This window comes from Pseudoliparis swirei, chromosome 1 (genome assembly GCF_029220125.1).
Source record: "Pseudoliparis swirei isolate HS2019 ecotype Mariana Trench chromosome 1, NWPU_hadal_v1, whole genome shotgun sequence".
NCBI classification, from domain to species: Eukaryota; Metazoa; Chordata; class Actinopteri; order Perciformes; family Liparidae; genus Pseudoliparis; species Pseudoliparis swirei.
In genome coordinates, this window is record NC_079388.1 from 3,443,832 (window position 1) to 3,460,172 (window position 16,341).

Below are 16,341 nucleotides of genomic sequence, written 5' to 3' on the forward strand. Positions count from 1 at the left end.
ATCCAATATTAGTTTAAGTAGTTAGAATTGGTGAAAAAAACAATTACATGAATATATAATACAACAATAAAAGTCATCAGGCAATTCGGCAGAAGGAATTGATACCTTTTGTAAAAATGTATGATTATACTTTTAATTTCAGGATATTTTAACATTGTTGGTATTGGTACTTTTACTCAAGTAAAGGATCTCAATACTTCTTCCACCACTGTTGGTTAACAGTTGTAGTAACTCTAGTAATCCTCTAGTAACTACGGCAACCTGTGTTCCCTCTTGAAAAACACATTAGATAATTAACTCTAACTCTTCTCATGCAGATACCCGGAGAGAGTTTATCCTCTTTTGTTGGTGTACGAGAGGAATGAGTGAGATTAGCTATCCAAAAAAAAGAAAGCAGACACACGGCCAAATCTAAAACCCGACACCCAGAAGCCATGAGGGATGAGGGCGCGGCGGGTGAAGGTGGGGTTGGGTGTGTAAAGGAGCCGGCCTCTGATGGGATATTTTGGGAGGGGAGGGCGACGACGCAGAGTGCCTGTATTTGGAGATGGAGGTGGATGTTGGAGGAGGTGGGAAGTGAAAGAAGAGGCTCTGTTGTGAGCGCCATGGAGGCGTGGTTGGATTATTTAGGTGGGGTGTGTGTGTGTGTGGGGGGGGGTGGCATTGAGTCATACCCTGATTTTCACACACACACATACACACACACACACACAGCCCTCTGATAGAGGACAGACGGATGAAGCACAGAGGAGCCTGTTAGAGAACGACAACAATAAAGACAAGTTAGCACGTAAGAGAGAGTTTAAAGAGAGAAGCTGAGAGAGCAACCGGGAGGGAAGAAGAGCCGGAACCAGGAGGGAGAAAGAGGTAAAAATAAACATTATACACCTAACTGTGCTGCCTCGTTGGGACGAGAAGAGCTCGTCACCTGAAGGAACCAAAGTTTGACGTCTTGTGTTCTCCACTGACTATCATCCTCAGAGGTTTCATTAGAGGCAAACCGACAGAACCCCCCAGGGAAGTACATTTATTGAAGCATTGTGCTTAAGTACACTTTGAGGTATTTGTGCTTTACTTTAAACTTCTACTACATTTAGGAGGGACATGTTGTACTTTTTGCGTCACCGCATTTATCTGACAGCTGGAGTTATAGTTACTCTGAAGATGTTACAAACAAAACACATACATTCATAGAATATCAAACTATCCAACAGTATAAAAATAAGTTAATATTAGCTCCACCGCTAGCCGGAACGTTGAAATGCTGTTTGTGTGTTAATGTTAATGTCTTCAGTTGTAATAGTCAGATAATATATGACATTAGTATTATGCCCAACAGGTGCTTTTAGAGTGTTTTTACAGAGTGTTATTGAAGTAAAATATACTATATGACGACCACCACTGGGAACCCCATATTAATTAATACATTGAATGACGTATTTGTATTAATTAGTAATGTATACGTATATTTATATTTAATGCTGAATGGAAACGATGTGCAGAAGTTGCCAGTGTCCGTGTGGATATTACTACTCTGCAGGGGGAGGGGGTGTCCTTCTCTTTCCAGTCCTTAGCAGTAGAACACACACAAAATACACACACAAAGTGCATGATGTGTGTGTCGGCACCTATAAATACACGCAGAGATAGACGAGGAATTCAGCTGCAGCCACAGAACGAGAGAAGAGTCGGGGGGGCGCGCAGGGGGGCGTTTTGTGTGTGTTGGTGCACGAAATAACAGAAACACTTGGATATTTCCATTGTATTTTGGATTATTGCAGAATTAAACTCTGGCAAACATGTGTGATACTTACTTCTGTTCAGCCAGGTAATGTTGAACAATGAACATCACTTAAAGGATTTTTTATGAGCGTGAATACAATCGGAAGGAGTGAGAAGCTAATGTTAGGCCGTAAGAGAGCTCGGTCACATGACTTCAACGTCACTGAGCTTCAGGCTGCCGTGTTCCAGTGATGATGTTTTCATGTTTGTTAAGACACGTAAAAGCCTTCACGTTCTCCAGAGTTTATCACGGGTCATTCTTGAAGGGCTGAGCGTCAAAGCAGCTGTAATCAATATTTTGACAACCCCAAAGGGAGCTATCGCCTCGATAGGATCAACTATACTGCGTCTTTTTGTTTTGAATTCAAAGCAACTGTTTTAGTTTTATCCTGCCGCTCTCATATTGTATTCTTTGGCCGCAGCTATTTTCATTAAAAAAAGCCCTTGTGAAAGCCCAGCGTTCACTACAGCTCAGCATCGAGCAGCAGCCTGACCCCGGTAGCAACTAGCCGGGAGACATCGTGGAGCATTTAGCCGCTAGCCAGACAGTTATCCTCCTCTGGAGTTGGTGGAGAACTCAAACAGAGCTAAAAGTGAGAAATGTGGACGTACAACCATGAGGTGGACACTAACACGACTCCTAGTGGTGATGTAGCTGCTTTATGCGTAACTGCACGCTAACATAGTCGTCAACTTAAAACATGCTAGGCCTACTGTTTCGCCTTTCACAAGTAGACAAATAAATCAGCTACCACAGGTTTAAAAGGAGGAGTTTTCAATTTTTGCGAATGCAATTATTTGCTTTGTAGGAGAGAGTTAAGTGTGTAGAATTATATTAGCATGTAGGCAGAGCGGCTTAGCTTAGCTTAGCTTAAAGACTGGAAGCAGCTGGCCCTGCCCGGACTTAAAAAGTAGACCTGTGCCCAAACGCAATCACGGGAATAAACAGACACTACGTGAGCTGGAATCATAGCAATGTGCTTGTTGCTCACAGTTAAACACTTAAACAACAGCTCTGACCGAAGCTCCACTTCTCTTCATGTCAGCCGTCTTCTTCACTCAGTGAAGCGTCAAACACTCGGAGCAGATTCACACGCCGAGGTCGGCGTCTAAAAATACACCGAAGGGCCCCGAGTGCTAAGATTACTGACCGCCCTTCTCCTTTACTCACGCACTAAACATCATATTTTTCTGTTTGAGTTGACACACACACACACACACACCTGACAACCACGGAGGAATCTGAAATTACTTGTAATTGTCTTCATTCGCATCGAGGAACAGTTTCAATACACTCAGCAAACACATGGTACGTGACCGGGTTGCCACCACGGGAGGTTCAGGATGTGGAAATGTCCATCTGCAAATTGAAGCGGCACACCTGCGATCGACCCACAGATGGATGATTTGCATTGAAATCTTTCATAAATACCTTTAAGTTAAGTACCTTGCTTCATGTGGATTACTGCATTTTAGTCTCAGGCCTTTAATGTTAAGGTTTCTGTACATTCTGTTTGGGAATTTAAAAACATAATTGAGAAACTCATACCACCTTGTCACCACGTAACTGTGTTTGGTGTCTGTCCCCAAATACAACATACACACATACACAAATACTTGAAAACACAGTAAAATACAGTAGAAATACACGAGCTGTGTGACTAAGAATAGGTTATCTTGAGCGTTCATTTGAAATGATTCAAGTGGGAGTGCAGGAGTTAAAACCTGTTGTACCTGTAATCAGTGTCACAGGTCATTATACAGACATGATGAGGAATTTGAGTACTTATAAAAAAAGCATTACCACATTAACTGGAAGGTGTGACGACCTATGACACCATGTTCCCTCTGGGCTGCGGTGCTGTTATTAGTGCCAGTGGATCTGTCAGTGAGGATGATGATGATGGTGGTGGTTGTTGGGGGCTGGTGGTGTGTGTGAGTGTGTGTGTGTCCTCATATGACACAACAGCTGCTGCCCCGTCCGGTCTCGGCCCCCCCGAGCCAATCGATGCTATTTAAAAAGAGCCAAGTTCAGACGGTGAGTGAATGAGGAGGAAGAGGAGGAGGAGGAGGAGGAGCGGAGGGCCACGAACATGTCTGTGGTCAGAAGCACTCGCGGTGGCATTATAAGCATCGGCAGCATTATTCCAGAGGGCCGCTGGGTGAGGTCATGAAAGAGGTCACACACAGAGATGTGACATGGTCAGAAGGTATTTAACTATAGAGACAGTACGGCTTTAGTTTAAGAAAAGTAATGGAAAAAATCAATTAGTCTCAGCGTCACTCGTCTTTAATGTGTCCACAAATATTTGTACGTTTCATGAGTGTGAAGTTCAAGAAACTTTCAAAGTACATAAATGATCATAGAATGTCTAATTTAAGTTACATAACACACCGTGGAGCGTTGAGGGGAACTGAATATCATGCTGGGGGTCAGTGGTCAGCAGGTCTGTCTTTCCATCAGGGGGTTGGTGGTTCAATCCCCGCCCTGGTAGATTTGTCCTTGAGCAAGACACTTAACCCTGACCTGCTCCCTGTAGCTGTCTCTACGGTTTATAAATGTAACATGAGTGTAAGTTGTTTTGGATAAAAGTATAATATTAATAATAGTGCATAATCACCTGAAAAAGTTGGTGTTTTTGTGAGGAGACATTTAAATAATCACATAATGAGCAGGTCCACTTCACGGAGCTGGCGGCCATGTTGCTACGGTAGCCCAGAGCAGACAAACCAGATACTGGCTCTGATGGGAACATCTTTAGTTCTGCAGATCATCAAACTGATCCTAAAATAACTCGCCGATCATTAAACAAAGTATTGGACAAACTGCATAAAGTCGCTAGATGAAGAGTCAGAGGATCCCCAAAGTGATTGGACTCATCCTCTGGGGACCAGATTCGTGAAATCCATCCAACAGCGGCTGAGTTATTTCATTCTGGACCGGAGCGGCGGAGCGACCGCCCGGCAGGCAAAAGATCGGTGTGAATACAAGACGTGAAAAAGGCAACGATGAGAAGCTTCAGCTGAATCTAACAATAACCGGTAATAACAGGACATTGAACACCACGCAGGCCGACGGGGGACAGCTCAGGTCGTAGCAGACGTGTGTGAGTCAGTGACTGGATGAATCCTCTTCAGCTTCTGTCACTACAGTTTAAACTAGAATGGACACTCGGTAGAGCGCATACCTTCACATATCACAAGATTGGGCATTGCATTATGAACATTTTGGCATTAGTTGCATGCCAATTGGATACAAATTGACCGTGCTATGGTAAAAAGAAGATTTTGACCTTTTCATGACCTTGACCTTTGACCCAATCGACCCCAAAATCTAATCAAATGGTCCCCGGATAATAAACAATCATCCCACCAAATGTCATGCGATTCGGTTTAATACTTTTTTAGTTATGTGAGTAACACGCATACAAATAAATATATACACGGCGATCAAAACATAACCTTCCGCATTTTCAATGCGAAGGTAATTAACGATAAGAAAATTACTTCAGAAGTCAAACCTCAATTTTAATTTGCAGCCGCAGCAGTGTTGTTGTTGTTTAGAAGCATGTATTTGAGTTTGAGGTTTTTTTTCCGATCAGCAAAATATACAACCACCAGTAATTTAAAGAGAAGAAGAAAGATATATGTGGCTGGCCGAAAGGGTTAAGGCTGAAGCTATCTAGCTTATAAGAGCCCTAACCTTTTAACATTACATTACATGTCATTTGGCTGACGCTTTTATCCAAAGCGACTTACAATACTGTTACATTCATTCACCGTAGACACAGCTACAGGGAGCAACTCAGGGTTAAGTGTCTTGCTCAAGGACACATCGACTAGGGCGGGGATTGAACCTCCAACCCACTGATTGAAAGACGGACCTGCTACCCACTCACCCATAGTCACCACAAGAGAGTAAAATCAGAAAATGACAATTTATTTTTAGAAATCTTAACGGAAATAAACAGGATCAGTTTTGTAATACATCAAAGATGCTATTTTTAATCCATTTCTAATGGATGAAGCCTTGGCCTGGAGGAGGGGTCATCAGGTGGTCCCCAACCTTCTTAGAGTGTTTCAACCCTTAACCACAACACTCTCCAGTTGGCGGGTCAGCAGTGATTGGCCAGGTCACTGCCCCCCTCCTCCAGGCTTCCAGCTCGTGTCCTCTCTCTTATGCCAGAGCCAACAGGAGGCTCTCTCTGCCGCTTCTCCCCACCTACGAACGGCTGTTTTCCTCACGTGGCCTCTTAGTCCAACCCTTGTCATCAGATTCCAGGCTGATTGAGCTGGGAATCCTCGACTACCCACTTCCACTGTCATCAGCCATGTTGTCCACCCCTTGTCCCGGCAGTCCTGGACCAGTTGTTGGTACTTCATTTTCGTTCTCTCTGCCGCCTCCTCACAGTTCTCTTCCCACGGGACTGTTAGTTCCACCAGGATGATCTTCTTACCCTCTAGGGACCACATGATGATATCTGGTCTCAGGGTTGTGGACAGTACCGCCTCTGGGAAGTGGAGTTTCCTCCCCAGATCGACCTCCAAAACCCATCCCTGGGCTGACTGCAGGAGATTCTGCTTGGCTTGGCTTTGGACAGCTGGTCTCTGACCCTCTTTTACAAAGGCGATGGTACTCAACAGTGGCTTTGTTTTGGCTGGACGTTTCTTTCTCCTCTCTTGCTCCAGGGTGTCTGCGAGCTGTGCCAACACCTTGTCATGGCGCCACCTATACCTCCCCTGGGTCAATGCTGTTTTGCACCCTGATAGGATGTGCGCCATTGTCCTTTACCGCCACACAACCTGCACAGTGGGTCCCTCATTCCCCACCTGTGCAAGTTGACTGGGGTCGGTAGGGTGTCGTACACTGCTCGGAGCATAAAGGAGATACGGAACGGCTCCAACCGCCACATCTCACTCCACGTGATGGTTCTTTTGGGAAGGTTCCACCTTGTCCAGGCACCTTGAGTTGCAAGCTCGATGGATTTAGCTCTTCTTCCTTCTTCCTCAAGGTTTCGGACTTCATCCTGGATCATGGTCCTCTTTTCCCTGGGAGTGGACTTTGACCACTGCTGGAAATGGAATGTTCCTAGACCCTGCCTTCCAGTGCAAAGGTTCCCGATGGTATCTTTGGTCCTCAGAGAAGATTCTGCCTGGTTAACTGCAGTGCTGGTGGCCCACTTTCTGCCGGATCTTGTTCTTATTCCTGCTTCCCTGGTGAGTTGGTCTTCGGAGTCCCTATATGTGAGGGAAAGTCTACACTTGGCAACTTTAAACTCCTCCACAACTGAGGACAGGGGAAGCCGGAGCTGACCCGACCTTATGTAGAGCCCCACTGATGTCAAACTGATGTGATTGGCACTTCGTAGATGGTGAGAAGCCACATAAGTCTTTGGAGTAGGCCATGTTGGTAGAGCCAGCACTTATATTTCCCAGGCAGGCCAGACTTGTCAATTTTGTTCAACCATTCTTCAACTTGTTTTAAAATGCTGGAGATGCTGTTTTTGTCTGACAGGGAATCATCATACCACTTCCCTTCCAATAATCATCATCTAACGTAGATATCAAAGTTGTCTCTTACTAAATGTCGTGTTGTCGTTATGGCTTCGCTTAAACAACTTTTTCCAAAGAGCCTAATAAATATATGTAAATAAATATAAAACAAAAACAAAACAAACAAACACGAATTTCAAGCATTTGTCCCCATAAATGGCTTTATCAATACCATCAAGTCTATTCTTCTTCTTTTTATTGAATTGTGCCAGATTTGTTCTTTCTTTGATGTCATCAGTTAATATTTATCATATTTTGTGGACCTAAAAACAAAAACATTCCTCACATATGTTGCCAATAGGGGGAAATCTCCACGCGCTCATCACCTTTAATATTATACATTTCGCTCGAGTTCTGACACGATAAATGACCTCTTACGGTTTTGTCTCACGGCTGGTTTTTGTTGTTGTTGTTGTTTCATTGTTCGAATTCCAAACAAACTTGTTCGCAATTCCACAGTTAGTGTGTGACTCGCTGTGTCTTTAAGAGCACGACGCTGAGCTAAAACAGATGGAAACACTTGCCAGGGTTGACTTTGAGACTCCTCTTTCTCTTTAATAACTCAAGATCTGAAGAAGATCAAAGGGAAATGTCAAAACCTCGTAGGAGCGGTGAAGAGCGCCTCTTGTAAAAGTGGAAGAATGAAAAGTAAACACAGTGTGTCATGTGTCACATTTCCATGTCTAATCTGTTTCTGTGGACACTATATTCTCTTTTTATCGGTGTCAAAGTGTTATCACTCTGTCTCTGTTGAAGCCACGTTGATTAAGAAAGTCAAAAACGAGAGAACAAAAAAATCAGCCAACATTTATTCAATGAATCCAAAAGAATGACTAAAGTTAGACAAACATTCAAACTGTGACTTATTACTTATGTGCTTCTACGCCAAATATGTGAGTAAATAAAGCCTTTTGGTTTATGCAACATTGTCTTAAATGTGAACTCAGAAGTCGGAATAGATATTATGACATGGGAGTGAACACAGTTTATTGAATGAATGAATACACTGGTGGCCTTCAAGAAGCAACGTGGCTGTGTTTTTCCATAAAGTCCCGTAGTGCTAAACTGGACCTTTAAAGGGCCGGTTACACGACAGCCAACGGGTTTCTATTGATGAATGTAAAGACCCATAAAATAAAGATGCAACCTTTTCATATTCAATTCAATTCAATATATTTTGTATAGCCCATTTTCACAAATTACAAATTTGCCTCACAGGGCTTTACAATCTGTACACATAGACATCCCTGACCTTTGACCTTTGACCTCAAATCGGATCAGGAACAACCTTCAGGAGAGAACAGAGGAGGATCCCTCTCCAGGATGGACAGAACAATAGATGTCATGTGACCAGATGAACAATATATGTCATGTGACCAGAAGGAATCATTACATAGTTACAACACATTCAATGAGTATGACAGAGTGTATGAATAGTTGGTAGTAGGCATGGACCACGATCCAGACCTCCGTGATCCATCAGGCAGATGGAGGTAGAGAGGCGGAGTGGGCGGGGCATCAGACCCAGGCAGGTCCAATGGACCCTATGAGACGCTATATGACAAGTCAATCTTTGTCTTTTCCTTCTTTGTGTTTCAGGCGCTGTGTGCCGTGTGCAAACAAAACCACCAACAAACAAACAATCCCAAACCAGTCGAACCATTTCCAACTTCCATCAGAGACGAGGACTTCAGCTCCGAGGCCGAGTGTCCAGAAACCTTCAAGAATTCATTTCTGCTGACCAACCTGCCTAGAGGTCAACTCAGGGACCCATCTTACCTCCTGTAGGAAACAGGTCAGCGTGACGTAACCTCATGCTGAAACCCAAAAGAGATCTCAACGGTCAAACGATGGCGCCCAAAAAGAAGGCCTCCCGCCAGAAGAAGCCCGCCGTGGAAGCCGTCCCTGAGGTCGCCGTCCCTGAGGTCGCCGCGGTGCAGCTGAAGGTGGAGAGCCGCGGCGACGGGGTGGTGGTGATGGAGAGCGGCGTGAAGAAGATCGAGCAGATGGCGGCGCTGGACATCGCTCAGCTGAACAGCCTCAATCTGCCGCTGCCGCTGCCGGTCATCACGCCCGGGGAGCGCGGCCTCGGCCTGGGCAGCGAGCTGACGCGCCCGCTGCACGGCAACGCGCTGCTGGAGGAGCTCAGCAAGATGCGGCAGGAGAAGTGGGTCAAAGGACTTCCTGTAGCGCTTCGTAGTGGATGCTATGCACTTACAGGATGATGCAGTTAGGATACGACCACAGAGCGTGATACAAGAACTATACAACGACCATGTGATACACGCACGAGTCGTCACCATACCAGATTACGACTTCGATACGATACCTGACATAAATATCACCATACTTACGATACGATACCTGCCATAAATATCACGATACTTACGATACGATACCTGCCATAAATATCAAGATACTTACGATACTTACGATACGATACCTGCCATAAATATCACGATACTTACGATACTTATGGTACGATACCTGCCATAAATATCACCATACTTACGATACGATACCTGCCATAAATATCAAGATACTTACGATACTTACGATACGATACCTGCCATAAATATCACCATACTTACGATACTTATGGTACGATACCTGCCATAAATATCACCATACTTACGATACGATACCTGCCATAAATATCAACATACTTACGATACTTACAATACGATACCTGCCATAAATATCACCATACTTACGATACGATACTTGCCATAAATATCACGATACTTACGATACTTACAATACGATACCTGCCATAAATATCAACATACTTACGATACGATACCTGCCATAAATATCACGATACTTACGATACGATACCTGCCATAAATATCACCATACTTACGATACTTACAATACGATACCTGCCATAAATATCAACATACTTACAATACGATACCTGCCATAAATATCAACATACTTACAATACGATATCTGCCATAAATATCACGATACTTACGATACGATACCTGTCATAAATATCAAGATACTTACGATACGATACCTGCCATAAATATCACGATACTTACGATACTTACAATACGATACCTGCCATAAATATCACCATACTTACGATACGATACCTGCCATAAATATGACCATACTTACGATACTTACAATACGATATACACGAATACATTTACATGACTAGACGATACAGTACAAGAGACAACATAGGGCTACAGTTATAATACACTTACCATACGCTTCAATAACAATATGCTGAAATGACAATATAATCACGATGTAATACAATTACAATGTAATGCAATCATGATACAGTTGTGATATAATGCAATTAGGATACATTTATTTTAAAATACTTTACATTAAGGATCTGCACAATTGTCCGCGGTACAACATCATAACGTGAGTTATTGTCTCATGTGTGTCCTCCTCCTCCTGCTCTCCTCCTGCTCTCCTCCTCCTGCTCTCCTCCTCCTCCTCAGGTTCCTGACGGACCTGGAGTTGGCCTGCAAGACGAAGGCCTTCGACGTCCACAAGCTGGTGATCTCCTCCATCAGTCAGTACTTCAGGGAGATTCTGGCCAAAGACCCGGGCATGAAGCGCCTGGAGCTGCCCTCCCTCTCACCTCTAGGTACACAATGGAGTTCATGTTGAGGAGCCACGGTATTACATAATGTCTACAATATCTGAACTTCAAATTAAGATTCCAAAGCTTGTAATATCATATTATAAATTGAGGAAGATTAGTCGATTCACAGACTTCACCAATCAGCTCGACAATTGTGAAGCCAAATTTAACATGTTTGAGTGTTGTGATGGCCTCTAGTCCCTATTCTACAGGCCGAATGATGAATGAATTGAGAAAAAAATCAGATTAATACTTAAAGAAATATTAGTTGCACATGCAAAACAACGTGCTGTTTGACTCAGCGTCATAAAGCCTCAATTGGTGCATTGAGGAGATCAAACGTAGGAAAGATATCTGTTTTCAGGACTTGAGTGTCCCACAATCAAACGTCCCCCCTCCGCCTGCAGGCCTGGCCAATGTCATCACCTTCGCCTACCTGGGCCGCGTCCACATGTCCCTGTACACCATCGGCTGCACCGTCTCGGCCGCCGCCACCCTGCAGATCCCTCAGCTGCTCAAGATGTGCATGGACTTCCTGCTGGCGGAGCTCAACGTGCAGACCTGCGTCTACATCTGGAACATCGCGTCCGCCTACGGCCTGACTTCGGTGAGCGCCGCCGCGCGCCGCTTCGTCCTGGAGAACTTTGTGCAGTTCGCGGACACGGCGCTCTTCACCCAGCTGACCCTGGAGCAGATCTCCGACTTCCTGCAGGACGAAGCGCTGCTGATGCCTTCAGAGGTCACTGCCTTCCAGGTCAGAGGTCAAACTTTATCTCCTAACTGAGGAGAAGTGCTCGGTCCTCTAGGAGGCGACAGGATTCCAGTAACTGTACGACCCCTCTGGGCCTTCCTGCTATTTTCATCCAGGCCCTAAAAACAGACCCCAGAGCAGCTGCTCAAAGCATAACACAGACCCATGCAGCAGTGAGAGCAGAACGCCTGAGAGTATCATGCAGTATGCAGGAAGAGAGCGTGTGTATTCATATGACACTCTGTCATAAATAGACGGACAGCTGAGAGAAGCAGCGATCGCTGTATTTATAAACAGGACCACATGTGAGTCTGTGATCCCATTTCAGGTTGTGATTTCATTTAGATTTGACTTTTGTCACTTTTGTTTTGATCAAGTTTATAAATAAATGCCTTTGGTTAGATTTTGTTTTTTTATTAGATCATTTACTTATTTTAATTTGCTGCCTTGGGTGATTCCCAAAACCAACAAAAATGGTAAAATGTTAACAGACGAGTAAACATATAACTGAATTTAATAAGTAGCTTGTTAAATAATTAAAAGAAATATTAAGCGTTATAATTTCTATCTACCCTCTAGTCAGTTTGTTGAAAAAAAAGGCCTTTCAGTATTTTGTTCCCCTTTATCATAGAAGTTGAAGGAATGAATTAAAAGTGTTTTACTTTTCTTTTATTTCCACTAGCTCAAGTTATTAAATATTTTTGGCTTTTAAAACAAATATTTCCTATTGTCCTCCTAATAACATCATTCATGTCTCTACACATTAATCACCTTTTCTTTTTACCTTGGGTTTACTGAAAAGTGTTATGTAAAGATATAAAGATATTTATTTTATAACACATGGCATTTAGCTATGTAATATATATATATATATATATATATATATATATAAATAAATATATAAATATATATAAATAAATACTAAATATATATATAAAGAAAAAATATATATACAAATATATATATACAGTATATATATAAATATAAAGATATATCTAAATATAAATGTATATGTAAATAAATAAATAAATATTAAAAACATACATCAATAAATATAAATATATATAAATAATTATATATATAACTAATTATATATCTACAAAAAATATATATATATATATATAATTAAATATATATATGACTAAATATATAAATAAATAAATATATATATATAAATATATATAAATATATATAAATACATATATTAAAAACATATATCAATAGATATATATATACATATGTATGAATAATTAAATATAGATATATATAAAGAATTATATATATACATAAATAAATATATATATATATTTATATTATCTGTAAACTCTCCCTCCAGTTGGCCATGAGGTGGCTCGACTTCGACGCCTCTCGTCAGCCTCACGCCGCCGAGCTGCTGTCACACATCCGCTTTGAGACGATCCCCGCCAGTGAGCTGGTGAGCCAGATCCAGCCGGTGCCCCGCATGATGATGGACCCGCACTGCCACCGCCTGCTGGTGGACGCCATGAACTACCACCTGCTGCCCTTCCAGCAGAACACCCTGCAGTCCCGACACACGCAGGTCCGGGCCGCGCAGCCGACTCTGCTCACCGTCGGCGGGCGGCCGTCGCTCACCGAGAGGGCTCTCAGTCGGGAGGTCGGTGCTTTGGCGTCGTGTCGTCTCTATCCACCACCTGAGTAAAAACCCTCACTGACCTTTGACCTCTGTGATCCAGGTGATGTGGAGGGACCCTCGAGAAGGAGCGGCCACCTGGCGTCACCTCACCCAGCTGCCGGCGAAGAGCTTCAACCAGTGTGTGGCCGTGATGGACGGCTTCCTGTACGTGGCCGGAGGGGAGGACCAGAACGACGCGCGCAACCAGGCCAAGCACGCCGTCAACACCCTCAGCAGGTAGCAGGGTGCTGCTGTTTAGGCCTCACAAGACATAGCTATGTCCGACATCGGCACAGTAAACCACAGAGGCCGCTATCATTCCCAAATATGCAGGTTCATAATCTGACTACGCCTAAATTAATAGGGGAACATGCACCATGTAATACAAAGTCTTACATCTAGATTTTGAGAAGCAGGGTTTCAAGGTCAGGGGTCATCACTGGGGTCATCACTGGGGTTTGGGTGTCAAGGTCAGGGGTCATCACTGGGGTCTGGGTGTCAAGGTCAAGGGTCATCACTGGGGTCTGGGTGTCAAGGTCAGGGGTCATCACTGGGGTCTCGGTGTCAAGGTCAGGGGTCATCACTGGGGTCTGGGTGTCAGAGTGAGGGGTCATCACTGGGGTCTGAGTGTCAAGGTCAGGGGTCATTACTGGGGTCTGGGGTTCCCCTCTGAAGGTGACCCCTCTGACCTTTACCTCCAACAGATATGACCCTCGCTTCAACACCTGGTTCCACCTGGCCAGCATGCGACAGCACCGCACCCACTTCTCCCTGGCGGCCAGCGGCGGCCGCCTGTTCGCCATCGGCGGGCGCAACGTGGAGGGCCTGCTGGCCACCACCGAGAGCTACCTGCCGTCCTCCAACGCCTGGCAGATGCGCGCCCCCATGGTCGTGCCCCGCTGCTGCCACTCCAGCGCCACCCTGCCCTCCGGAGACATCCTGGTGACGGGCGGGTACATCAACTGCGCCTACTCGCGCTCCGTGGCGTGCTACAACCTGGACGCCGACGCCTGGAGCGAGAAGAGCCCCATGGAGACGCCCCGCGGCTGGCACTGCTCCGCCGCCCTGGGAGGGAAGGTGTACGTGGCGGGAGGGAGCCAGCTGGGGCCCGGCAGCAAGCGCGTGGACGTGCTCTCCGTGGAGGTCTTCTCCCCGGAGAGCGGCGGCTGGAGCCGGGCCGCCCCGCTCCTCCTCGGCGTGAGCACCGCCGGCCTCTCGCCGCTGGCCGACAAGCTGTACCTGCTGGGCGGCTGGAACGAGGCGGAGAAGCGCTACAAGGCGGCGGTGCAGAAGTACGACCCGGCCACGGACAGCTGGTCCGTGGCGGAGGATCTGCCCGAGCCCACGGTGGGCGTGTCCTGCTGCACCCTGACCCTGCCGCCGCGCCACGCGCCGCGCCGCCAGCTGCACCGCAACACGCCGAATTTTTAAAAATCGAAAAGACAGTAAAGTAGAAAACATTGCAAGGTAGAGGATGTTTTTCTTTTCTTTTCCCGTAGCATTATTTAAATAAATTATATTGTAGAAATACTTACAATTTAAATAACGAATACATATATATTTACATATTTATAAAAATGTAACTAAAATATTGATAACAATGAAATCACTGACATGTGGACCTTTTCCATTGATCCTCAATGCTTAACCTAAAGGGATTTGGGGTATTTAATAATCATATTTACTTGACATCTGACCTCCACTGTTATTCAAGAGAAAGACTCAAATCTAAAATACAGAAATATGAAGTGTCCATGTGCTGGTTTTGCAAAAAGGAAATAAAAAGAGAGCGAGAGTGATCCAAAGTGATCTCAGGAGGTTTTACATCCACGCAAACTGAGAAGAAAAGCGTGAGGAAGGGATGAATTATCGTGGAGCAGGTGGAGGTAGAGAGGATGATGGAGGAGGAGGAGGAGCGATGAAGACGGGAACAAAGGCCGTCTGCGCTCGAGTGTGTTGAAAAAACTTTGAAAGGTTTGTGAACAACGATGCATCTCAAAAGAGTGTGTGGCATTCAACTGTGACGATGTGTGTGTGTGTGTTTGTGTGTGTGTGTGTGTGTGTGTGTGAGCGACAGACGAGTGAATGGCAGGAATATGAGCCAATTCTGACAGATTGTAATAATCAGGATTTCTCACCAGTAAATTTGATGTGAGTAACGAACACACGCCGGCTTCTTCTTTAATGTCTCTGATGTTTGTCAGAAGAAGTGAAGCTCAACTGTAACCTGTATTTAAAAACAGATGTAGTACTTCAATATATGAATATTATATGAGTGCAATGCGAAAGGGATTCTGAGGTGAACACAAGAGAAAGGCTGAATTAAAACAACGTGCAGAAATGTGCATTAAAGCAGAAAATTAAGAATATTTATTCAAAATCTATTTGAAAAATCCAACAATTTCAAACAAACCCGCCTGTTTGTTTTAAAACATTTGAAGATCCGACGGATCTTAATTTTTACTGAAACTAAGAAACTACCAACTGAAGAGCCAGTGAGACGCCAGCGGGTGGAAAGAAGCTGCACATTGACGAGTTATGGATGGATATTGTTTTAACGAGGTGAATCGGGCTCATTTGATTGGATGAATCCCTCCGCGTTACCGGACGAGCCCCTGGTGGTTCCACTGAATAAAGCCAAAGTGATCGAAACGTCTCGTCTCATGTCCTGATTTCTACTTCACGTCAGACCAGCTGGGAAATGTAGTCTCACAGAATCTGCAAGAAGCATCCTCAGAGGTCAGAGGTCACGTTTAGATCAAATGGAGCTATAAAGGGCTCATGACTGTCCGTTAGGAGGATGAACTAACGTGCGGTGGGGAAGGACTCGCATCCCAAAATACAATCTTACTTCATGTTCTTGCTCGTTTAACTTAAGTGTTAAAATATGAAGTTCTCCTGCAGTGAGTCCATTCACAAATATATCACTGATGCAATCAAGGGCAAGACACACCTGTTGTAGGTGGAGCCAATTATGTAATAATATAG

The 16,341-nt window shown here is 44.4% G+C and overlaps 1 protein-coding gene across 2 annotated transcripts; it reads left to right on the forward strand.

Moving 5' to 3' along the window:
- The first annotated feature begins 632 nt into the window (after positions 1-632).
- Positions 633-16,007, forward strand: klhl43 (kelch-like family member 43). 2 transcript variants are annotated; one of them, XM_056418908.1, is made up of 7 exons: positions 633-867; positions 8,935-9,502; positions 10,803-10,951; positions 11,356-11,702; positions 13,036-13,335; positions 13,415-13,590; positions 14,058-16,007. In XM_056418908.1, the coding sequence occupies exons 2-7, from the start codon at positions 9,150-9,152 to the stop codon at positions 14,782-14,784; spliced, it is 2,052 nt and encodes a 683-aa protein (XP_056274883.1). In that variant the 5' UTR covers positions 633-867; positions 8,935-9,149; the 3' UTR covers positions 14,785-16,007. The 2 variants fall into 2 exon arrangements, with proteins under 2 accessions (XP_056274883.1, XP_056274890.1); XM_056418915.1 differs by lacking the exon at positions 633-867 and adding an exon at positions 5,197-6,999.
- Positions 16,008-16,341: the final 334 nt, after the last annotated feature.